The 25662-nt window shown below is 40.9% G+C and overlaps 1 protein-coding gene and 1 long non-coding RNA gene across 2 annotated transcripts in view; both read right to left on the bottom strand.

The window, feature by feature from the left end:
• Nucleotides 1-2269: 2269 nt before the first annotated feature.
• On the bottom strand, nt 2270-7364 carry LOC146329501 (uncharacterized). The gene is made up of 3 exons (XR_014769073.1): nt 7280-7364; nt 5270-5380; nt 2270-2752 (listed from the first exon to the last, which is right to left on the bottom strand). It is a non-coding gene; the product is annotated as an uncharacterized LOC146329501 (long non-coding RNA).
• Nucleotides 7365-19657: 12293 nt separating this feature from the next.
• Nucleotides 19658-25662, bottom strand: part of cacna1ab (calcium channel, voltage-dependent, P/Q type, alpha 1A subunit, b) — a 135154-nt gene continuing 129149 nt past the window's right edge. The window contains exons 44-45 of the mRNA XM_084714436.1: nt 24884-25122; nt 19658-23073 (exon numbers count right to left, since the gene is read on the bottom strand). Of these exons, the coding sequence (XP_084570562.1) occupies nt 22345-23073; nt 24884-25122 (968 nt within the window). The 3' untranslated portion in view covers nt 19658-22344. The remainder of the gene's footprint in view (nt 23074-24883; nt 25123-25662) is intronic.

The raw sequence follows: 25662 nt of genomic DNA, 5'->3' as shown, positions 1-25662 counted from the left end.
ATAGAGAACCTTTTTAAGAGTTTTAGCTAGAACACACTCAGGGGGCTCTACCAAATCCTTTTTTATATTTCCAGGGTTTTATCAAGAACCCAGCCAAGGGGTTCTATAGAGAACCTTTTTACAGCCCCAGAGTTTTATCTAAACTCACAAAGGGGGTTCTACCAAGAATCTATTTATATTGTAGAGCGGGGATGTGTGCACTGCAGAGTTCATTAGTTGATGAGTCACAGGTGTGCATCAGTGAGCAGGTGACTAGACCGAGGAGCCAATCAGGAAACAGGGAAGATGGGGGAGGGGCCATGTCCACAGCACAGAGAGACACAAACACAGACAGCTGGAGGACAGGAGACACAAAGAGGAAAGGGGAAAACAAAGGAAACACTGTGAAAAAAACAGTGACACAGCTGTAACTGTGACGCAGTGGTGCGATGAGCTAAATGTTATTGACAGCATGCTAACATGCTCACAGTGACAATGCTAACATGCTGATGTAATCGTGACCATGTTCAACACATATCTGAAAAAAACACCTCACAAGAACTTGAACAAATGTTCATTTGGACTCAAGGATGAACTGATCAAAGGTCAAAGATCACAGTGACCTCACTGAACAAATTTTCGCCATTATTCAAGAATTCATACACCGATTATGACAAAATTACACAAAAATATCTAATAGAATAAAATGATGAAGTGGTGACATTTAATATCCAAAAGGTAAAAGCTCAACTTCACTGTGACGTCATAAAGTTCAGGTCCTCTGGAAAAATAGTCTGGAATCATGTATGTATAGTGATTAAGTTCATTTAGCCAAAAACTGCATTTCATACCTTTTATTTAATTCCTTCAAGGTTACAGGTCAATATAGTGGTAACTTCTACATTAAATTCTCTCAGTCTTTACTGTAGACATTATATGAGTCTGGACAGACATGAATGTAAACTTTAACTTGACTGGTTGGTGGAGTTGGAAATCTTGTTTCAGCTCAGGATAACGTATGTGGAGGTCATGTTAATTTTGGTGGATCTTTGCAAAGCTCCAGTGGTTGCATCTGGCAGTTGTGGTGGCATTGCAGTAGGTGCTTCACCATCTGTTGCCTGGCAGAGATCTGCACTCTACTGAGCGACCTCTTTATGTTCTACCTGAAGATGTAAATCTAAAACGGAGGCATAAATATATTGTTTAATGCTCTATTTTCTAAGACATGTGGAAGCTGCAACATCACTCAAATAGCACTAAATTGTGTATTTGTTATTTTTGCTATTTTCATCCATAGTTTGTTTCACATTTGGTGCTCTGGTGAGCGTTTACTGCAGCAGGAAGGTGTATGTGGGACTGAGTCAAGAAAAACTACAGTGTGTGTGTTCATTGTTATGAAGGAACATGTCACCCAGTGCAACAGTGTGACTCACGGATGTGTTTTTAATAGCTTTTGAACAACAATGGAGCCCTTCAGCACAGAGGAATAAGATGTATCAGGCTTTGGATGCACACACAATATGTGTTAGTAGATCAGTTTATTGTTGGTCTTTTGAGGAGATTTTTTGACAATAAGAAAAATCTATAGTAGATCATCACCAGCTTTATTTAAAATGTGGCAGAGAAAGGACAATATAGCTCAACCGATGTATTTTCTGTGTTTAAAATTTTACTGTTGCTAAAGCAGCAAAGCAAATTGCAAACACGTTTTCAGTGATGGATTCCCCTGGACCAATCCTGCACTGTGACAGCCATATATGTGGCAGTGTGATTTGGATGCAGAGTGCAGAGGCCAGACAGTCACAGTGACGTGGAGCTCTAACAGCTCAGAGCTAAAAAAAGAACAGCGCAGGAAATGTCTTCACACAGGATGCATGCATGCATCGACCGACCGGCGCGCTCCTGCCTGTGATGGAAGCAGATACACCGCGCGGGGGGACCAATCAGAGCGAGGCAGTCGTGTGCAGATGCGCGGGGGCCAGTGCAGGGTGTTTGATCACGTCTCTCATGGTGTGTACCACCATCATGATGACGCTGCTGTGGTTTGGGGATGGTTCATTTGAGAGTTTATACTATAAATTATCACACTGGTTGCGTCATTGAACTGCATTAAAAACCGTGTGGGTGACACATTAAGACAAATAAGTACATTAAATGGAGAGTGTGTAATTTCTGCTATGGTCTCTTGATCTAAACAATAACAGAGGTCAGATTTTGATGACATTGTGAAGTGGCATGGGCTGCTGCTGATGATAATCTATCTGATGTGATGAAATCAGGCTCCCGGATGAGGTGATGTTTTAAAGCTTTATTTACATTATGTCAAGTCATGTTAGCGAGACATACACTGCATTATTTTAGAGAGGTTATGTTTTATTCCAACTCTTTGTGCAAGTCAGTAATCTGCAATGTAAAGCCAAAGTTCATGATTTATTTGTTTACACTGTGCAGTTAGAAAACAAACAAAAAACTACAATCTCCTCCCTCTAATAGACCCATTTGATTCCATTAATTAAAGGACCAGTGGGCAGAATTTAGTGGCATCTAGCATGGAGGTTGCAGATTGCAACCAACTAAATACACACTAAAATGTCTGAAAGTCACAAGAAATGTGAAAGTCCATCTGTCGGGTCAGTGTTTGGTTTGCTGTTCTACTGTAAAAACATGGCGGTGCAACATGGCGGACTCAGTGCAACAATAGATATGTAGACGCTGCATCTGCCTTTGGATTGAACGTCAAAGTCGCCACCATTTTCTTTAGGTGAAGACTGACCTGTGAACAAATACATGTAAACAGGTTTTTCTGGATAAATGAACAATAATGTTTGTTTCTCAACCGAAAATGGCGGTGACATCGACATAACGCAGTGACACGTGTACTCATGTATACGTATCCACTTTACAGACCGTCTGCTACTTGGCTTCCAGTTTTGAATCTGTAGTATACATCAGTGGTCATCCCAGTGCTTTTTCATCCCAAAGTTATTAAAATACTTACATTTTTAAGGCTCGATTTGTACATATGGTTAATATTTGACTGTTTGCTTTGTATACAGTGTGTGTTAGTGTTTAGTCACTGTTTTTCATCATTTTTCTAATCACATAGGTGCTTTTAAATAGCGAGGTTAGCCAAGTAGCTAGCTTAGCTGGCCATTAACATGACAAAAACCATGGCAAAGCTTATGAGGGCGGCTGTCGGCTCCACAGAAGCACTTTTCACACAGCTGGCTTCATGTTTTGCACTGACCGAGCAGAACCAGCGTCTGTGTCCGCTCAGTGCACGCAGCTCTGTGTCAGCGCTGTTAAAAGTGTGCACTCGCCTCCCTAACTCTTCCAGCTCAAAACAGCTGACAAATATGTAGAATAGGTTTGCAATTTAACACAAACGGCAGCAAACATGTTGTGCTTGCTTTCAGAAAACGGTGTATGTCAGTCACTTTAATTTTGGGCAGAGTATAGAAAAGCACCATAGCAACCTAATGTTTGCTTGTAGCTAACTAACATTGCCAACAATTATCTGTACATGAAAATGATCCAAAATACTAACAACACACTGTATACAAAGCGAATAATAAACTAACATAATATGTACATATCAAACTGAAAAAAGTGAAGTATTTTAAAAACTTTGGGATGAAAAAGCACCCTGGTGACCCTAAAGTGGATATACGTCACACTTCATTGTGCAAGTAGAGAATATATCACCACAGATCTTACACACTTGACCTTTAATCATCTGCTAAAGCTTCCACTGGGGATACGGAAAAGTGAGACATCAGTTCTGTGTGGAGCGATGAAGATACTAATGTTCTTCAAAATGCTGCATGTAACAAGTGGAAATGTCGTATTTATCTCATGTTTTCTACATGATTTTCCACTGACCTTTGTGATGACTCAGTCCTCTTTTTTTTTTTAAACTCTCCAATGCTGACTACCCTCCATTCAGAAAAAAACCCTCAAACAATCCACCCCCCCACACTAAATAATATTCATACAAAGGAATGAGCAGAAATATACAAATATGTCTGAAGTAATATAGTCATTTTGATTAAAGGACTAAAATTATCTAAGAAAAAGTAAATATTTTAAATTTCAGTAATTACCTGGCGCACAAAAGGTACGATTTTAGATATCTGGCAGAATATCAGTTCATAACCTCAAATGGGAAAAGATCAGAATCAATATTAACCTCCGACGACCTTTACTCATCAAACTGAAGTGTGTTTGTCTGTTCTTGTGAACGGGACGTGTGTTGAAATTTGTTTTCGAAAGTGGTTTCTGTGTGCGCTTCTGGGGAAATGAGGAGGAAGTGATTACGTGTTGCATCTGTGTGTGTGTGTGTGTGTGTGTGTGTGCGCGTGTGTGATCGCTTGAGGATCACATGTCAAGAGGCTTTGATCACATGACCTCATGCCTCTCACTGTTTCATTACAGCAGAAGTGACTAACTATGAATGTGAATGAGTAGGAATGCCTGCAAGTGTGTGTGTGTGCGTGTGTGTGTGTGTGTCTGGCAGCAGCAGCAGAGCTGGCAGAGACAGGAAGTGATGCGTTGATGCCGGCGGGCGACAGAATGTGTAGGAGGAGTCTATTTTAAGACTCAGCTGCAGGAGAACAGAGCACTCCAATACATCTGGCCTTGTGTGACTGTGTGTGTGTGTGTTTGTGTGTGCTTTTATCCAGTGTGTGTGTGTGTGTGTGTGTGTTGTGATGATGCAGTAGGCGGCCTAATGGCCAGAGGCGATGCTTTTAGTGTTTTTAAATGTCTGAAAAGCCTGCACATAATTGCATCTTTTCACAAAAATCAAATTAGGACATAATTCTTCTTGTGTTTCTAAACCTATTTAGGCGTCAGTCGGATGCCACCCAGTGTGTTTGTGTATGTGTGTGCGTGTGTGTGTGAGAGGACGTGGGACAACACAGACAGACAGATGAGTGGACAGGCAGACAGAGAGGAGGAGGAGGTGCAGATGTGAGCAGGGCTGCAGGAAGAGCAGCAGGCGTTCAAAGAGAGGAAAGGAAAAAAAAGAAAGAATGTCAATAAAACGTGACCACAGGGGGAGGGGGAAGAGTACGACACAGCAAATGGTGTGTGTGTGTGTGTGTGTGTGTACACTATGTGTGTGTCTTCCACAGCCCACATCAGTGACGTAGTACCAGACGTAGACAGAGAGGAGGAGGAGGACGGGAGGCAGTCTGAGGACGCTCAGTGAGGGGGCGTTTAATTTCAACATGGTTTAAATTCTTAAATAGAAAGAGAAGCAGCCTGGTGTGTTTCAGTGGCATCTCACCTGCGATGAGTCGGCCGCCTCCGAGGGGGTTTTATCTCTCTGCAGGAACAAAACGTTTCATTCACTGCTCCTCGCCTCCATTCAGGCAGATATACTCGTCCACAGAAAGCACTGAAAAAGATGCAAGTTTAGTATATTTTTTCATGCAGACAATGATTTCTTTTGAAAAACAACAACAACAAAATGAGCAGTGCCTGCTCTCATCTTCTCTAAGAGGAAGAGAAAGAAATCAAGTATCCTTTGCATTTAAAATAAGGAAATTACGACCAATTTTAAGGATGAACATTTCACAAGAATGCCACACATCTTCTTATTCGATGTTTTATCTTTATTTTTTATCATTTTCTCCATTGCAAGAGGAAAATGTGAAAAGACAAAATATGTTTTTGCTTTCTAGGACTCTGAAACATAAAAGACTCTCGCACGCTGTCTCCTGCACTTGGAATCAAACATTTAACATCATCATTGTTATTAAAGGGATAGTTCACCCAAAAATTAAAATTGTATTGAAGGTCAAATTTTGTTCTTTTGTCTACAGAACGCGGCTGGAGTTTCACAGGAAAACAGCGTTACAGAATCTCCTGAGCAATTTTCATATATAAAAAAACAAAACAAAGACTGCTCGTCTGGTGTAATCCAAGTCTCCTAAACCCTGACACCTGCACAAAGACATCAAGGAACAGCACAGAAAAATTCATGCTGTGATTTGATACCAAAAACTTTTACCTAGGAGCTTTACATCTGCTGCAAATCTCATTTTAACAATTTATTTGATATCATATGTATAATCAATTACATTTACATTCAATCAGATTATTTAAAGAATGTTTTTTGGTTTTATATTTAATGGTATAATCCATAAGAGCTTTATTTTGTAATTACATCGCTAAAATGTAATCGGGTCATAAATAATTAGCTTAATAAGTGAAACCACACTGAACAGCAATTATGTGTATCAGATTATATTCAACAGTAGAACTTATAATGCCACCTTTTCAAAAATGGAATATTGTTTCATAGTCTGCTACTAAAATGATAATTAATTTTCCTGTCATCGTCCTTGTTGTGTGTCTGAAAGCTGTCAAAACTGTCAGAAATGAAAACAGTAATTTGTCAGTGATGTTTGTCTTCACATTCTTGAAAAGTTGGACAAAAAGTACTGAAGGTTGTGCAATGATGATTATACTGAAGTAAAACCAGAGTCTAGGGGTATGACTCTCACTTTGGGTGTGAGAGATCCCGGGTTCGATTCCCGGATGACTACGTTACAGCCTCCATACAAAAAGGTAAACTAAAACCCAAAGGGGTAGGAGGTTGCAACATATGAAAAAGGATGCCAGAAGCTTTATTTGTAAGTTAATCCAAAACCCCAGCATTAAATGTGCATGATGGTGGGAATCTGCTTGGGGAGAAAAAGAGGAGAAAGATCTCCTCACCACACATGCAGCTGTCTGTGTGTGTGTGCCTTCATCTGTCTCTGCACTCTCTGCCCCTCTTACCCCGACTCCTCTTTCTGCCCGAGAGCTGACTGCACTCAGGTGTGCAGCAGGCAGAGAGAGGAGGGAGACGAGACTGACAAAGAGAGAGGACACCACACGGAAAAGAGTTCAAAAGTTTATGTTTCCCAACACAAAACAGCAGGAGTTTAGGGATTTCACCATCTAAAATGCATAATAATATTAAAAGATTCAGAGAATCCAGAGAAATCTCTGCACGCAAGGGGCGAGGCTGAAAACCAACGCTGAGTGTCTGTGACCTTTGACCTCCTCAGGAGGCACTGCAATAAAAACCCACATAACTGCATTAAAGCCAGCGTCTGTGATGGTGTGTGTCCAACTGTTACATCTGTGAAGACCCCATTAATGCTGAAAGGTACATTCAGGATTTGGACCAACATATGTCTTTTTTGGAGACGTCCCTGCTTATTTCAGCAAGACAATGCAAAGACACATTCTGCACGTGTCACAACATTGTGGCTTCGTAGTAAAAGAGTTCAGGTACTAGACTCACCTGCCTGCAGTCCACATCTGTCTCCCATTGACCACGTGTGCTGCATCGTGACGTGACAACAGAGACTCTGGACTGTTGAGAACCTGAAGCAAGAATGAGACAGAATTTCATTTTCAAAACTTCAACAGTTAGTGTCCTCAGTTCCCAAATGCTGATGTATGATGTATCACCGTGGGAAACGTGCTCCTGTCCTAAACATGCTGCAGGCATCAAATTCAGAATGAGTGTGTCTTTACAAAAAAATAATAAAGTTAATCAGTTTGAACATTAAATCTCTTGTCTTTGAACCATATTCAACTGAGTATACATGGAAAAGTTTTTGCAAATCACTGCACTCTGTTTTTTATTTACATTTTATAGAGCATCCCGACTATTTTGGACATGGGGTTTTATTTTAGGTCTGGCACTTTATCCTCATCCGGACACCATCTGCTTCCACCTCAGAACGTTGCTGCTTATTTATAGTGAGGAAACACGGGTGTCCGAATGGGAACACACAGCTAAAACACCTGCGACAGCGCCCTTTTCCCAACTCTGGTAAAAACAAGGAGGAAGTAAACTGTCAAAACATCATACTGATAGAAAAGTAAGAAGTTAGACTTTACTTTAACAGCATTATGTTTACATAATCATTTATATTCATAGTCAAAGGGAAATTTCATTAGTTATGTTAATCAATACCTGCAGCTGTCACATAAATATGTAAGAATAAAAACTACAATACCCACACTAATGACCCCTGTCACCTCCAAGTTTCAATTATGTAGTGCAGGTATCATATAGAGATTGGAAAGTATTCCTTTGGTTGGTGTCAGTTAATTTGAGGCAACTCAAACGTGGTTATGAACAATGTGAGCAAAACATTAAATAAGAGTCTGAGGACTTGAAACTAGAGTTTCACTGAGGATCCTGTAGAAGGCAGGACCATAAAATATATTATTAAATAAAGCAGGACTCACCTTTGTTGATATCGTTCCTTAGAGGTAAAAAAAAAAAATCCTAAACAAATCTATAAATCAATTATTCAAACCAGTTAACACACAGTGAACCTGAGATCGTTTTCATGGCAGATATCTTGTCATGAACTAGTGGGATAAACACAGGTGTTACTAATGATACTAATTAAGGTTCGGTTTCATTCAGATCAGACAGAGTCGGGAGGCTAAACGCAAAATGGGACCTTAATTAGCATCATCAGTAACACCTGTGTTTACCTCACTGATTCATGACAATATGGCTGCCATGAAGAAGGTCTCAGTGGAGGAAAAGTAGATGAAGGTTACTGATATTCTATATTTTTTATTTGCACTTACATTAAAAAGTATCACCTGTGTATCCAAAAACTGATATCTTCTTCTTCTTCTGTGCTGATGAGCTCTATTGTTGTACAAAAACTCATTAGTGGGCGTCATCGTTCACTTGAGCACCAACTGTGTGTTAATCCGCCTTTGAAATTAGACCCTAACAAGCGCGCTGTTTTCCCTTGTTGGAGTGTTGTTTGGTAAAAACTGTAGTTGTCTGCCTCTGTGGACAAAAGCAATGTTGTGTCATTTCAAAATAAAATTAATAACTATGATAAATCTCCTCCTGCTTCATTTTAACCGGCTGATGTACAACTCACTGTAACTTTAAGGAAAATGTAAACACAGGCTGGTTTCATGTGATTTAAAGTAGAATCCAAGCTGGTGGCAGCATTTTCATAAAAAAAAAAGGTGGAGATAATTAGCTTAGCTTAGCATAAAAATGACTTACTTTACATCACCCCCAAAACTGACAAATTAACATGTTGCTATTTGTTTAATCTGATGTTAGAAAAAAACAATTTGCTGTGTGTGGTTCACATCAAAAATCTGAGGAAACACGGTCCCTGTTTATTAGATATGCTAAGGCGCTTACATTCCCCATAAATACAAACTGAAATCGGTCTATAAAGTGTTTAACTGAAAACTGACGATGTTCCTAATAACATGTCTGGCTTGAAATGTATCATTTTTGTAGTGGAGTTTCTTTTGTTTTGTTTTATTATTTGGTTTACTTTATTTTATTGATTTTCATTATTTTCCCATTTCATCACAATTTTTTTGTATGCATATTATCATTGTCATTGTTTTTACTGTAATTTGTTATTCTATATCTATGTGACGTGGCACGGGAATTATTACAACATACAAACTTATCACATTATAACAAGAAACCTTTTATAGTTATAACAACGTACCATTTACCTTATTATGTTATAACATCAACATGTATCTATACGTCAACATATGTTTCTGTATAGTGTAAATTTTTAATCAAGAGAAGTTAACTGATCTGCACAAAAACCAGTGTAAAAAATATATAATGTAAAATATGTAAAAGTTGTCACAGCGTGAGGTTGCCAGGCAACCAGCAGAGACTGAACTTGAGAGTAGTACTGATCCTGTCATCTAACACTTGGCAAGAAAGCATATGCATGTGCATATTTTCCAAAAACCTTGATTGTTTCTTTTGAATATTCTAAACAATTTTGTAATCTGTAATAATTATATAGTGAAAAGTTTGTTATAACAAGATATTTTCACCTTATTACAGCATACAAACTTGTCACACTATTACAAGAAACTTTTTATAGTTATAACACTATTTACCTTGTAATAATGTGAAATTATTAATGTTTTAATATAAGAACTTCACATTTTAGCAAAATAAATAGTATATTATTGTAACAAAAAGTTTCATTAGTTTGTTTGCTGTGATAACACAAAAATATCTTGTTGTAGCTTGAAAACCATCTTGTCATATCAATAAACTTTTCAAGTTTTAATGTAATACTGATCTGTTCAGTGGAGTCTGTAAAATCTGTCTGAAGTGTGTCAGTGGGTGCAGAAACAATAAATCAGACAGGCGGATGGGTAGAATGCATTCTCTCTGGTTTATTCAGGTTCTTTAGGAAGATTTCTGTTTGAAATTACAAAATGCACTGGTAGAAACAGCAGAGATAGATAGAGAAAGAAACAGAGGGAGAGAAAGAGATGGTCAGAGAAAGAGAGAAAGAGAGTGGGAGAGAGAAAGAAGGGATTTCATAGCCGGAATAAATGGGAATAACATCACCAGATTCAGGTTCAGGCAGCTCTTTACTCTCAAAGGGATTGTTTTTCATCAAGGAAAAGTTTTGTATTCCTTCTCCCCCTTTTCAAAATCATTTTTTCTTTTTTTTTTTGTAATGTTAGTTAAAGTGTTATCTATCCTTGTTCCCCCACGGTTTTCCCCCCGTGAAATAACTGGCAAATATAACAAACAAACATTCTTTGATTTCATCACCAAAGTCATTTCCATTTTTTTTTTTTTTTAAATCAGGATGATTTTTTTTTTCCATTTTTGTCTTTTTTTGGTCAGGTTTTTTTGAATTTTTTGTTTTTAAAAATAGAAGAAAAAAGAAACACATTGCTCTTAAAAACATCTATCTATATATATTTTTACATATATATACTTTTTTCTTTATATTTATTTTTTTTTAATTCCTGAAGTTGACTTGTTACCCCACATAGTGGCATGCACATTGCACATGCAAATCTGTAATTAAATACTTCTCTTTTATCTTAAATTGCCATGTATGTTTATTTTTTCTCTTTTTTCCCCAACTTGCTGAGTGAATCCTGTATGGTTTTCTACTGTGGCACTGGTTCGGTTTCTACTGGGTCGAGTGTCCGATGGTTCGCATGGTGATGAGATGGATGGTTGGTTAGCGTTGCTTCAGAGAGTTTCCCCAATACATCCCTACAGACAACACTTTAATTCCTCTGGTGTTTGGATCTTTTCAAATGATATTTAACCCTCTGTAGCAGGGTTTTACCATTGGATGGTAGCCGGCTCAGCACTGATTGTTTATGGGAGGGTTTTGTTGCACTTTATGTTCCCAATAAGCAGTTTACTCCGAAGATTTTACTCCTTTGGCTTAGTTTGTTTGACCTATTTCACCCAATTTCACCTTAGTATTTTACAGCTGTATAAAAATTACCGAGGAGTAAGGAAATATAACGTGATATAAAGTTTATATTGTGATATTAAAGTGACATAAAGTAAAAAGTAGCATAAAATATGGTTTTAAGTGGAAATCAGTGTGAATACCAGAGAAGAAGAGACAGAAATGTCCCTAATCTTTGGCTAAAGTTCACAGGATTGACATCTCAGTCTTTACTCTTCAAATGATTTGTTAACATATCAAATAAAGATGCTAATGGTTTTGTGTGATTAACTGTAGATGTGTCTCTTTCCCTTGTTTGGTTCAAGGACACTAAAATCTTCCTTGACTGTTCAGGTGGTCAAAGTAAAACCAAATCTGTTCTGCTACAAAGGGTTAAAAATCTTAAAGATCCTGCTGACACATCGAGATGTTTTGGGGGGGGGGGGGGGGGGGTCGGCCTCCAGCGTCCGGGACGCTGACGTCGAGACATGAGGACGGATGTTCTTGAAGCAACTTGTCTTCACTGGGTTGATGGTGATGGAAACAAATGGAGAGGAGGAAGACCGAGGGATAGATGAAAACAGGGAGTGAGAGAGAGAGAGAGAGAGGGACCTTGAGGGTTGCTATGGCGACAGCAGGAGACACTTCACTCATGTCTCTGAGGAATCAATTTACTGTAAATCAGCACAGAGAAGTAATGAGCCTGGCAAGATATTAGGGATAAAATCTTGGATAACATGACCAAAAATTAATGATAATAACAATAATAACAATAATAATAATAATAATAATAATAATAATAATAATAATAATAATAATAATAAGTCCTGCCTTCAAACTAACAGGAACACGCAGAGTGTTAGAGTCAGGCTTTCACTATAAAGGGGCAAACAAATTTCTGAACTTATAAGTTATAAGTTGCACCAACAAGGATTTATTTATTTTAAATGTGATTCATGGGTTAAACTTAAATTATGCTTCAATAAACTTTAAAGTTAGCTTGAAATTAAGGAAGGCTAAATCTAAACCTCTCTTTAAACCTCAGTTCAGTCTTTACTCTAAAGATTAATTTTTCTTCTGCTGCACTAAGACTTTAGAAGTGTGATCCAGTAACTTTAAACTTTCATTTGAGGAGGCTTAAGTTTTAACATCCCAACTATGCTGTTGTCTGTTTTTAAATTTTCTTTTACTTGTTCATACTGCTCCATTAATATGGCTAACTAACTTTTTAGCTAGCCACCAAACAGTGTTGCCTAATGTTTTAACTTGCTGGCTAGCTACCAAACAATGTAACATTTTTAGCTAGCTTCCAAGCAATGTAGCCCAACGTTTAGTTTTTTTTTTAAAGCTAGCTAACAAACGATGTAAAGTTTTGATAACTTTTTAGCTAACTACCAAACAATGTGACATTTTTTTAGCTAGCAAGCAAACAACATAACATTTCGTTTTTCATTTTGCATTACCAAGAAACTGTAAATTAATGGTTTTCATCTTTTATAGCCTGCTCAAGTGTATTTTTTATTTATTTTAATTTGAGTAATCAAGCTCCATCCTCTATTTAATTTTGGTTTACACCAATAAACTTGGATTTAAGTAATGAAGATTTGTTTTTAATAGTGCAACATAGCTCTGCTTAATATTAAATCTGGATTTTATTTCAAAAATTACATTAGGAGTTGGTGCATTCACAAAAATTATCTTAAATTAGGGTGAATAATGGACCTGATTCATTACATGGACACAAACACGACTTGATTAATGCTAATGTTGCTCTGTGTCTGCTGAATGTGTCAGTAGTAACACTTTAGCCATTTAGCCATTAATATATGAGGGTTTTGTTTTCTTCCTGTCGCTTATTAGTTGATTGTGATTTATGGAATATAGCATGATTCTCGTCTGTTAGTTTGTACACAACAATTAAAGTAATCTGAGAGGACAAATTATTAATTCAAGAAGGCGAATGATAGATTAATGTGCAGAAATCATCAAGAAATCCACCCCTAATGCCTGCTGGACTCCATGCAGAACTGAAGCCGTTCACAAAGACACTGAGCACAGCACACACACTGCAGAGACAGATGTTCACAAACGAAACACACCCACACATGATGCAGCAAGCATGAACTCATTCAACCTATACAGCACACACAGACAGACTGTACAGTACGCTTTCATAATGACTGATGACGGTGGCAGCTCAACCACACCACCTTGTGTTCAGCAAGTGGTATTACATGAGGGATGAGGAGAGAAAGATGAACTCAGTGTGAGGAAGAAAGAAGATGAGAGAATGAACACGGTGAGTTTTTCAGAAAGTTTATGGATTATATACACAAGAATTACAGAGCCAAAATATACAGTAAGACAGTATGGGAGAGAATGGGTGAGAGAAATGACATGATTATCTACTGAACCTCCTCCACCCTCCACCCTCCACCCTCCACCCTCCACTGTCCAGGCTGATTGATCCCAGAGGGAGTTGAGGAGTGAGGGAGGGAGGGTGGGAGGGAGGTGGATGAAGATGACAATGAGGACATTAAAATTTTGACGTGTGTGCGCTGTGATTGTCTCAGAGGGAGAAATCATTGTGTCCTGTACAGTGTAAGGCACTGAGGGTTACCTACTGTAGCTGATGGTGTCAGGACACGTGCACACACACACACACACACACACACACACACACACACACACACACACACACGCTCACTCAATTACATATCTTTCTCTTACATGCACACAAACAGACACAGACACACAATTAGTGCTGAAACGACAGTCGATTAATTGATTAATCAATCTACAAAAAATAAAACAATAATAATATAGATTGATTCTTTAAGTCATCTCTAACCAAAATTAACCAAACATTCTCTGATTCCAGGAATATTTGTTATTTTTCTTTGTTTGATATCATTGTCACTTAAACTTATTTGGATTTTTTGATTATTTGCCAGACAAAACAAGCGATTTGATACCTTGAACTTGTGATTTTAATTGTTATTTATTTCTTAATATTCTGTTTATATATATCTCGATTCTAATTCAATTACGGCATTACAAGGTCTGTTATTTCTAAGTTGCACACCGTTGTTATGAGGAAAAGATTGTTGCTATGGACACAGTTCTGATCATGATCATCTTTTTTTTTTTTCTTTTTGGGGGGGGGTTCATGGCCGTATCATGGGTTTATTTTGCAATAATGACCTGCTCACTGTACATTATCCCTCTTTTGAGATTACTGAAAATGAAATGTGTTTGGAAGTTTTTGGTTATTTGTCAGATTGAACATGTAATTTGATATTTTGGCCCTGTGGGGAAAGTGTACATCATAGCGGGATAATAACCCAGCACCATCCTGTCAGGGATTATTATGCAATAATGACCCGCTCACTGTACATTATCACTTACTTAATGTACATTCATGTACAAGCAGGTGCAGTATTTTAATTGCTTGTAATCTGATATATATTAACCGTACCCTACACTTTTATTAAAACGTTCCTCACTTATACTTTGCACCTTCCTGATTTTATTCACTTCTTTCTAATTTTACTTAGATTTTATTCTACATTACAAGAAATACTATGATATTGAACATATTGGATTAGAAAATTCCTTTGGGAAAAATTAAGTTCTATCTTTCCTTAATGTATCTTATCTTACTAGTATATTGAAAACTAGGAAGAGTATTTTGGAGCGAGTATATATATATTAATTTTGCATTAATTTAGGCTATTATTGTTTTTGGCATTGTTATTGTGTCAACCCTATACTGCAAAATATAATAAAAAGATTATATTATAAAAAAAACTATACAGTCCAAATAAAGTTGGAGTACCATTTCAACCTTATTCTAATAATGCAAAATAAATTTTTAAAAATCTTCCTTTTCTAGCTCGTTTTTTCTAATGCTTTGCACCATTACTGAAAGTCTGATGTCATCTTCAGCATTTCGACTTTATTCTCAAAATGCAAAATAAAAAAATCTCCTTTGTCTCTCTTTTTCCCACTTAATGTGCCCCTAATACTCTGTTGTAAATATGCACTCATAGTCCTAAAACACAAAAATATTTAAAACATGAAAATTAACATTTTTAAAAACAAGTTTCTTACATTTAAGCTACTTGGTTTTGATTAATTAAAAATAAATTGCCAGATTAATCAATAATGACAATAATCAGTTTCAGCTCTAAACTCACTTATGCAACACTCAAAACACCTGCTCTCTCTCTCTCTCTCACACACACACACACACACACACACACACACACACACACACACACACACACACAGAGTAAATGTCTCCCTGTCGCAGCAGTAGCCCCGCCCCTCTCAAAGTGGAATCAAGCGTGATGGTGACAAAATGGCGTCTGAGCATGAGGATGAGCCCGAAAAGTGGTCCAGTGCCATTGTGAAATTGTGTATTAACATCACTACGACCTCTGCTGCTGCTGCTGCCCCTGCCCCCACCCATCCCCAAAACTCCACCCCAAACTGGACCCCCTACATCGTTAAAATATCTCTCATTGCCTTTGGACCCTCCCGCCCCGCCCTCCCTCGCTCTTTGACCCCCCTACACACACACGCATGCACACATCTAGTGCTGTACAAAGGGGAGACCACGGCGTGGCTTCAGCTACATAAGCACGACTTTTGGCAGCACTACTGTACATTAAAACCCACTGTGTAGTTTTGTTTTTGTTTTGTTTTTTTAAAGAGAGCCCTTATTCGTGTTTTTGTCGACACGTTGCCTCACGACTGACCCACTGACACAATTTCACAGCCGACTGAGTGGATGGGTTGGTGCGTTTGTTAGTTTTTTCCTTCGTCCCATAACGAAGAAGAAAATAAAAGAAGAGATGAGTCAGAGGGTACGACTGATGGGAGACAGAAGCGGGAGGTGAAGACGCAGAAAGCGGATGTGGAGAGAGGCGATGGCTGAGCAAAAACCTTGCAAATCCCCCCCAACTCCGTTCAGAAAAGTCAGTAGAACAACAACAAAAACAAAGAAAAGATCAGATGTTCACTCTTTTTTCTTTTTTTTTTTCCAAAGAATGGGATTTGTTCTCGGAAAAGCACTCACACAACATGCTTTCACACAAGGGCAGTGTTGTGTGTCGGCCATTTTGGATCCGCTGTTACAATTCTGGACAAGCGAGTGGTGTCGTGGAGCCAAAATGGAGGTGGGTGTTTCCTGCCTTTTCGAGCGTTGGTGCGTCGGCAGGCTGCTGATGGGGAGGTGAAGAGTCAGTGTGTGAGATGTGGGTTAGTGACAGGAAGGGGGGAAAAGGGGGTCAACATTACAAGTTTGACGCCATGCCAGGTAAAACCATACAATAACTCAATCCGAGGCCTGCTTGTTTTTGTAGCTGACTCTTTCCCTACGTGGTCTAACTATCTAGCTACCTAACTCTAGAGGGACCTGAGAAGTAAGCTTTGCACCTCTGTAAACCTCTCACTACACCGCCTGAAACTGGACCCACAACATATCTGGGATGGACGCAAAACGCCACGCCAAACAGCGAGGTGAAGCCAAGACAGCTAGCTTGCTAGCAGCATCTGGTAACCCAGTCGTAACCTACGCAGCTCTGATTCAAACTGCATGGAACTCTTTTTGATTTTTGGCAACTTTTACAATCTACAAATCTGACAAGTGCGAGTTTTGAGCGATTAAGCTCATACCAGATGTGGTATTAGGTGTTTTTGGACCAAACAGTTCTGGGGACTTTTTTTCTGTTTGCATTCCCAGGAACCTAAAAGTGATGTAAGCCGGTCGGTGATTGGTAGAGCAACGTCACTTCTGCACAACATATAACAACAACCATTACTCTGACAACAACTAAACAAGACGGAGGATACCGTGGTTGGATTTGTGTGTTGTGGGGGAGTCTGAAAGGAGACGTGAGAGTTTAGATTGTGCTGATGACAGAGCAAGAAGACGAAGAGTGCGAAAAGGGGAAAACTCATTCAGCATTTGGCAGCATTTCATATTCTTCATATCCAGGCCAAAAGAATAAAACAGCCCTGCAGACGGATAATTAAATTTAATGTAAGGTCACTGTAACACTACATTGCCACTAACTATTTCCTTTATATGTTCTTATGTGTATGCTTAATTTCTGCAGAGGCTTACAACGGCAGACTGCGCTGGGGATGGCCTCTAAAAGCCAACTATTGATAGTGCATTCATGTGGTGTCAGAGTAATGGGAAAAATGATTTCCTGACTGGGAAAATTCAGTTGAAAGCCCCCTAAAGTTGGAGCAACAACTGTCTGCAAAAATGTTGTTAGACAAGTTGCCGAGTTGTTGTCTGTTGACATCATGTATGCAGACATATGGTGGGCTAGAGTAAACGAATAACAACTTCCTGTCTCTGAAACTGGGATAATGAGAGGAGCACATGAATGCACTATAAATCCTTCGTGCCTGCGTTACTAGCATATACCTGTCTGTGGCAGGGGATGGCGTCCAGTCCATACCACTGGCTTGTTTTTCGACCAGATCGCTGTGGTCTTTTATTCTCTTATAATCCTGTGTCAATTACTTGGTCTTCTCGCAGATGTCTAATGTAGAAAGTTGGCAGGAAATGCTGTCGCAGATGTTTATATCTCACTTTGACGAGTCAAAATTGTAAAAAATTTGCAAGCTGCTGTTTATGCTTCTAACTTCAATATGGCTCACATGTTGACCAATCAATGTACACTCACGTCTGGACCAATCACTGTGCGCTTACGTCACTCAAAGTACCTGAACTAGGAACTAAAAAAGTCCCTCAAAGCTACGATCCGCCATAGTTCCTGCGGTATAGGAACAATAAAAAAATGGGAGGGGGTTCCAACAGTTCTTAGAACAGTGGGAAAGTTCCTCCGGTCCGAAAACACCTATTGATTTACCTTCTACAAGTCTAGCATCTTGGCTATTTGCTCACCGTGGTCCAGTCTCAAAATCACCGCTCTCCCTGTTTCTATGCTAGCATGGGAGCCGGTGGGACTCGACTTTTAAGGCGTAGTGTGGTTGATCTCAACTACTACAGAGGGTAAGGGGGGGGGGGGCAGACGGGAGCGGCTAGGGGTGAGGAAATTGAGGAGGGTGACGAATGTGACTGATACAGAAGGCACTGTGGCTCTGTAGAGGGTATTTGGGAAGCGTCCCCACATGCCATAACCTCTCTTAAAGGGAGGTGAGGGCAGAGGGGTTTCGGGTTTGCGCCCCTCGACTCCCGCCAAATAAATTAACAATCGACAAAAACAAAACCCCCCTATCCCCGTCTTCACTACGCTAAGCTCAACTACTACATAGGCCTGGAGGCAACACATTTCGGGAGAGGAGAGAAAGATGGTGAGGGGGGTGGGGGATCATCTGGAGGAGGGGGAGGAAAAAAGACAGAGACAGAGGTACGTGAAAGAAAGGAGGGGGGTCTCACTGTGGGTGTGATGTCAAGTGACGTGTGCAAACGTGGTGTCGATCTTCACATTTTCTCAGATCCATGTGTTGCTGTTTCCGTTTTTACAGTACCACAGCGTTGCAGTTTCTCCTCCGAAATTAATACGATGAGGATGCTCATGAGGTCTGCATAGAGTCAAAACACGTGGACTGGGGTTTGTTTTCTGGCTTTCTGCGACTGCGAAGAAAACAGTACGAGTTCTCAAGAGTAGCTAGATCGTCGACCGTGTCATGAGCATGAACGGTATGCAAAATAAATAAATATCTGAAACTCTAATTATACTCTGTCTGTTATCTATAACTACATCTACTGCATTATATCTAGATTTATATGTAGTTTATCATCTATATTTATCTATACTTTATCATCTTGTCCTAGAGTTATTGAATAATCAATAATTGTTGTCCCTCATAACAATAAGGATGAAATTATTATTCCTAAGTGTTTCTGTCCTGTAATGCCTTTAGTGTCTTCAGTGTCGCTCTCTGGCAAGCTGAACGAACAGGTGTCGAAGCTAATGGACAGAAAAGAAAAAGGTAGATGAGGCGCGAGAGGTCAGTGGATACTGAAGTGGGTTTTGGCAGAGGAGGTTTCAGCTTTGCTACAACCTCATATGATTGGATTGGTGATTTGGTGACTGTTCTCTGGTTATCCAGACCTGAGAGAAGGGGCTGGAGGGGAGGTCAGCATTGGCACAGACGGGCAGACGGAAGGATGGACGGATGGACAGAACGGACAGGTATGGCGTCTCCCGGGCTACATCCGCGTTTCCGGACTAGGACTGGATTTAATTTATGTGCTACTCATTCTAGAGAATTGGGACAAAACTGTACTTTGAAGAGGTTTTGATTTTTTATCTTCAATTATGCTGGGAAAATATATTTTAAAAGATCAAACTCTTGGCTATTAATCCTTCTAACAGGCCAACCTCCTGGTGCTTGAGCAGTATCCCCCCCTTTTTTTAAACCAGGAAGTGAAACAGGGGTGTGGATGGAAATCTGGGACCCAACTTTAAAAGCCCAACATTTTCATCACATTTTACACCTATATTATCAGTGGCAATTGTTAGTTTTAGACTTTTAACATCTATTTAATTGCCTGAAGTTGTGAATTCTTGTTAGGGACAAGGGTGTTTTCTGGCACAGCAAAGACAGGACATGATTTGTCCCAATTCTCAAAATGGGCGTTATATATCTTACAAAGATACAGGAGACAAAAAGAAGTGGAGGGTTCACTCCAGGTCTAGAAACCTGCATGTAGCCAGGAGGCTGTCCAGTAGAGGGGGAAGGCAGGGTGGATGTGTGCTGATAACTGCCCCCTGGTGGCAAAAAAAGAGAACAACACCAACTAATACTGACACCAACACTGAACCACCAATACTGTGCTGTCACTGCCTGCAACCGATCTCACTATGAAACTACAGAGCCCGACAGAGGGAAAAGGTTGAAATTTGTAGTTTTTCTCTTTTTTTTGGCTGCAGGTGGCAGAATTCAACCATGGTCGAACTTTGACCTCAGTAAAACAGGGTTGTCTGAAACCTCTGCAGTGTAAAAGTTAGACTCTTCCACGTTCTCAAGGATTCTGGTCTACCCCTGTCTCTGAGCATGAATTCTAGATCTTTGGGTTGGCTTGACAAAGAGTACTGACCCCATGAAATCATCTGCGAGTCGGGTACTGAAGCTCCCCTGACCTCTACCTCCACCGTTCTGAAGAGAGAGTGTATCTTAAAGAGTTGCGTTACAACACGCAACGCTGCTAAAGTGAATGTTCCCAAGCCGTCATTGCCCCGAAACGTTGCAGGAAGGCATCAGGAACCCGGTAAACGTCAACGAACGGGGAGGGGGGGGGTAAAAACAGAACGGATGTAAACAAGATGGACATAGCATACTTAAACTCCAAATAACATGACAACAAATCTACAGCAACAGTTCTATCAATCAATCAATCAATCAATCAATCAATCAATCAATCAATCAATCATCATCATTGTCATTGTCATTTTGCATTGACATTGATATCATTATTCATAAGACTATCATCATTAACAATAATAAATCAAGTGTGGTAGAAGTCCGCTTCTCTCCACTCGATCTCGCTCTTGTTTCTCAAGCACAACAGGAAACTATAATGTGATCCTGCAGTGTTTCCTGTCTTTTAATAGGTCGTAGAAACGTAGCTTTTGAACTGCGTCGGCAGAAAAACTGAGACGAACAAAACAGCCGACTGTCAAAACCTGTTTCGGGTAAAAAGTGAACGGAAATTTACGTTTGAGATGTAAGAGAGAGAGAGAGTCTGAAAGAAGAGAACTTCTTTTTGTAAACCTAAATGCAAAGTTTCCTATAAAGCCCCCAGGTCCCACCCACACCAGTTAGATTTCCTCTCTAGTATGTATTTAATCAATCATGCAGGTTTCCATCAAATTTTGGACTCCGAAAAAGATCAAAGGAGGCTGAGCGAATGCAACAGAAGAACCAAGCTCCAATGTCCGAAGAAGAACAAGAAGGAGAAGTAATCGATAGAAGAAATACTGAAGAAATTAGTCTTTTTCCCCATCCCTCCTTTCCTCTCCTCCGCCCCATTCAACTGTGTGATGTCATTTCCTGTCAGGTCATCCCCTCGCCTTGCGTCAGGTCGAGTAACTGAGGAGGAAGGGGCTTGACGAAGTGTCCGACTCCCTTCTCAAGTTACCTGAGCTCACCCTCAAGTGTGCCCCGCCCCCCTCCACTACCACCACCGCCGGACAGGAAGTGATGTCACATCAGTTCCGTCAGCATTAAGTGAGTCTTTAACAGTAAACAGAGATGATAAAACTCATCAAATATCAGCCAGCACTGTGATTGGCTGGTTTTTGCAGTATAGGCGGAGCTTCCTGGTTCTGTCCCTTGGAAAGGAAAAAGGTTAAAGATAAAGTGGTTGTTCTCCCTTTTTTTCTTTTCATTGTTTGTCACGTAAAGTTTTCATTTTGTTCTTCATTGTTCAAGTTTGATTTTCTGGAGGCATAGCTTGGCATGTAAGGGTTAGGGGGTCCTGGCTTTTTGTTGATTTATTTTTCTTTATCTGTTCAAGGATCAGAGTCAAAGCGTTGGACTCTGCGTTCCAGCTCGTTTTCAGGCTTTTAACATTAGCAGACTGGCCAGCAACAGATAGCACACATCTGACGAGACTAACCAATCAAACGACAGTCTGGGAGAAGTGCCTTCAGGCCTCGTAAACAGCGATCATCCCTGGCCATTTTACATGCTGCTCCCTCGTTTTTCTGATTCCCACGCCTCTCTCTTCCTCCTGCAGCCTGGCCTTGCTGGTCAAGCAGAGTATTCTGTGGAGTAGTTCAGAGACCTAGAGAGGCAGAGGTGAACTGGGCCCTGGCCTCGCCCTGGTGGTCTTGGCAGTCTCTTTTTTTTCAATTTATCCATGTGCTGCTCTGTCACTGATTCGAGTCTTACACAAAATTTGTAAAAGGCTATTTGCAGCACCTTCACCTGCCTCTCCGTCGCCCCTTTTCTCTCGTTTAGAGTCCGAGGGGTGAAGGTAGAAGGTCTGGAGGAAGTTCAACCCCCTCCCCCAACATTTCCACCACCTCTGCTTTATTAAAAGTCTACGTATCCAAGGCCAGAGCGCCGGAGGCTGCTATTCTTCTTCTCCTGTCCTGCCCGTATCCCTCGCTCCCTGTGGTTGCTAGCACCAGTCATCCTCATCCGTCTCACTGTAAGGTTCATGCAGGCCCTTGCGGGGCCCTCGGGCATGTGGCGGGCGGTGGTGCGGATGTGGGGGCACCCCAGGTGGCCCCCGCCTATGCGGAGAAGGTGAGGATGAGCGGTAGCCATTGGGCACCCTACGTGGATGTGGGTGAGGGGGCGGAGGGGGCCCGTGGCGGGCAGTCCTAGGTGAGCGTGGGTGTGGGTGAGGATTTCCCCCATGTGGGTGTGGGTTGCCATGAGAGAGGCTTTGCTCGTAGGCGGGGGGCTCATGGTGCCGCTCATACTCATAGTCGCGCTCGTAGAAAGGCCCGTCACCCTCCAGGCTGTCCCCTGGCGGAGGTCCGCTCCAGCGGCCTCGGTGAGGGGACCTAGGTGAGCCGTGGAGGGGCGAGCGTGGGGACTGGTGCCTGGGAGAGCGTGGCGAGCCGTGCCGGGACGAGGAGCCCCCATGGTGTGGAGATGCGTGGCGTGACGGGGGCCGGTGGTGGTAGCCCCTGTCGTGGTCAGGTGGGGAGAAGTGTCTGGGGGAGGGCGAGCGCAGTCGGCCCGGCCCCGGCGGACCGTAGCTGGGCTTTCGGACGGCCGGGGAGTAGGTGACGTGTGGACGGGGGACAGCAGGGGTCTGGGGCAGCTGGCGACGGCCTCTCCTCGGAGTGCTGGTCCCCGAGGTGGAGGGGACTGGGCTGCCGCTCACCGAACTACTGCCCTACAGCAAAATGTAAACAAGGAAAATCAAAACGCACCACAACAACCACAACAACAGAGACCAGAATAGAGCAGAGTGGTGGTAGATAGAACGATAGGTAGGTAGGTAGGTAGGTAGGTAGGTAGGTAGGTAGGTAGGTAGGTAGATAGATAGATAGATAGATAGATAGATAGATAGATAGATAGGTAAACACCATTGAAAATCATTCAAAAACAGTGATGAGGCAAAAAATTGACACCAAGAAGCAACATGTCACATTGAAGAAAAATGGACAGAGAGAGAAACAGTGATAAAGAAAAAAGCATAACACAAAAAAGAGAGATTGAAATCCATAAGTAGGTGTAGGTCTTTGTGTGAACTCTTACTGGATAAAAGAACAGTGGTTGTGGTGGGTGCAAAAGGCAGGGGGGGTTAAGGATCACTTCATAAATAATAAGGCCTTCATACTGGGATTCAAACATTAAGAGGCTGGATCTACTCGACCTGAAACACAACTCATAAGTATGTTGTAATGTACCATTGTTAGGACTGTAGTATCCATAGTGACAGTACAGAACATCCTCAAGGGCTATTATGGCTTTTATACAACCTGTATTGAGTAAAAAGCTTTATATAAGGTATTCTACATATATGGAAATTAAAGTTCCCATGAAACCACTTGCAAAGTTCTTAGTGCTTATGTGTTTCCTGTAAAAACAGACAGCTAGGGAGGGACTTGTCGTGGACATTGGAATTCACAGTAGCTACATCATGCAGCTAAAGTGGTTCAGTGGCTACATCCTATACATAATCCGCTACTGGCTGCTAATTGAGCTATTGTAGATTGTAGATGTGCGCTTGGAAAAACGATGTCCAGTCTTTACCAATACTTTATATCACAATGCATTTGGTTGCCGTGTCCTCACTCGATAATCCGTCACTCTGAACAACTTATGAGATAAAGGTGAAAATAAAAACGAAACACGTCTAAATAATTGTAGCCCAATTAGCAGCCAGTAGCGGCTAACGTGTAGGACTTAGTCAATGCAATTTAAATGAAAAAAACAGTTTGCTTCCCCATATTGCCAAAAACCTGCATTTGCTGCCAATAATTTAGATCTACTATAGCTTTCAGCAATACCATACACCCCCAATTGTTCAGAGGAATTCTTACATTATACAGAAATCAAATACATGGCTCCTACACCAACAGAGGCCAGTTTGACCACAGGGAATAGACTATAATACTTGGGTGGTTTTCTTGCAGAGTTTGGCTAACAGCAGCTAACAGCAGTTAACGGTTAGCTGTCTGCCTTGTTGGCACTGGAGGCTGCTTAGCCCAGTTCTGTTGCCCACTAATGGCATCTTACAATCATGGTTGGCTACTTTAGCAACATGTAAGCTGCTAAAGCAATCTGTCCATCCTGAAAACTGTGCAATTAAATCACTGAGTGATGTTTATAGTTTCATCTACATCAGTGAATAAAGTTAGAAAATTGCGTCATTGTACAGTGGGGCCCCCAGAAACCCTGCAATCCACTCCATTGATCAGATGTACTCTGCTTCCATGCTTGAGGGGACCAAAGGGGTAAAAAGCAATTAACTAGATGCAAAAACATTAAGAATATCTGTGAATATCTACAAAATGACTTTTTTGTTATTATTGGGCTAGATAGTAGTGACATATAGTGCAATACATACGTGATAGAAACATGCAAACATTGAGTTTGTCTTCATGGGAACTTTAACAAGAAACAGGAAAGACACTGCTGGAAAGTATTTAGTATATTTAATGACCCTTGGCATTAATCTCGGTGTCTTTGGAGCCCACCTGTCTTTGTCCTCGTCCATCAGGCCCCTCACTGGGTGAGCGGGACCAGTGGCGGTCATGGGGATGCCTGTGGGGGTAGTCATGGCGGTCGGGGCCGTAGCGCTCCTTGTCCATGGAGCTGTGATGGTGATGGTGGTGATGGTGGTGACGACGGTCCTTGGTCCGGCCGCGGTCCCGCTCGCGCTCCTTTGGTGGAAGGTCGCCCGACTGCGTGGTGGTGCTGAGGTCTGTGCCCAGGCCTAGCAAGGACATGTCTCAGTTTACATTTGTAAATACAAGATCGCTCATTATTCTGTCAAGACTTCAGCTGCCCGAGGTGAGGAGACACAAATGAAGATTACAAGATGTCTCACAAGCAGGGTTGGGATGGTTATTTTAAAAATGTATTCAAATACAATTACTAATTTCATGTTAAAAAATGTAGTCACTAGTCAAATATGGTGAATTTGTTTTGCCTAATATAATGTTTTATCTTCAATGAAGGGTTAATTGTTTGTGCAGCTATTCCTTCCTTTGTTCTGCAAGAATGCATGTTTAGTTTAGTTTAGTAACATTAGTTATGCACACTTAAAGCCATTGGTCTCTGTAGCTAACTTAGCAGTTTGTCTGTGCAGACAACGTGAGCAGTTGGTCTGTGTGGCTAACATAGTGATTGGCCTGTGTAGCTAACCCTAGCAGTTGGACTGTGTAGCTTACTTAGCGGTTGGTCTGTGTACATGATGTTAGCAGTTGGACTGTGTACCTAATGTTTGCGGTTGGTCTGTGTAGCTAATAACAGC

The sequence above is a fragment of the Lutjanus erythropterus genome, chromosome 3 (assembly GCF_056507025.1).
Source record: "Lutjanus erythropterus isolate fLutEry1 chromosome 3, fLutEry1.hap2, whole genome shotgun sequence".
NCBI classification, from domain to species: Eukaryota; Metazoa; Chordata; class Actinopteri; order Lutjaniformes; family Lutjanidae; genus Lutjanus; species Lutjanus erythropterus.
Note: the sequence above shows the minus strand (reverse complement) of the source record. Positions and strands in the feature narration are given on the sequence as shown.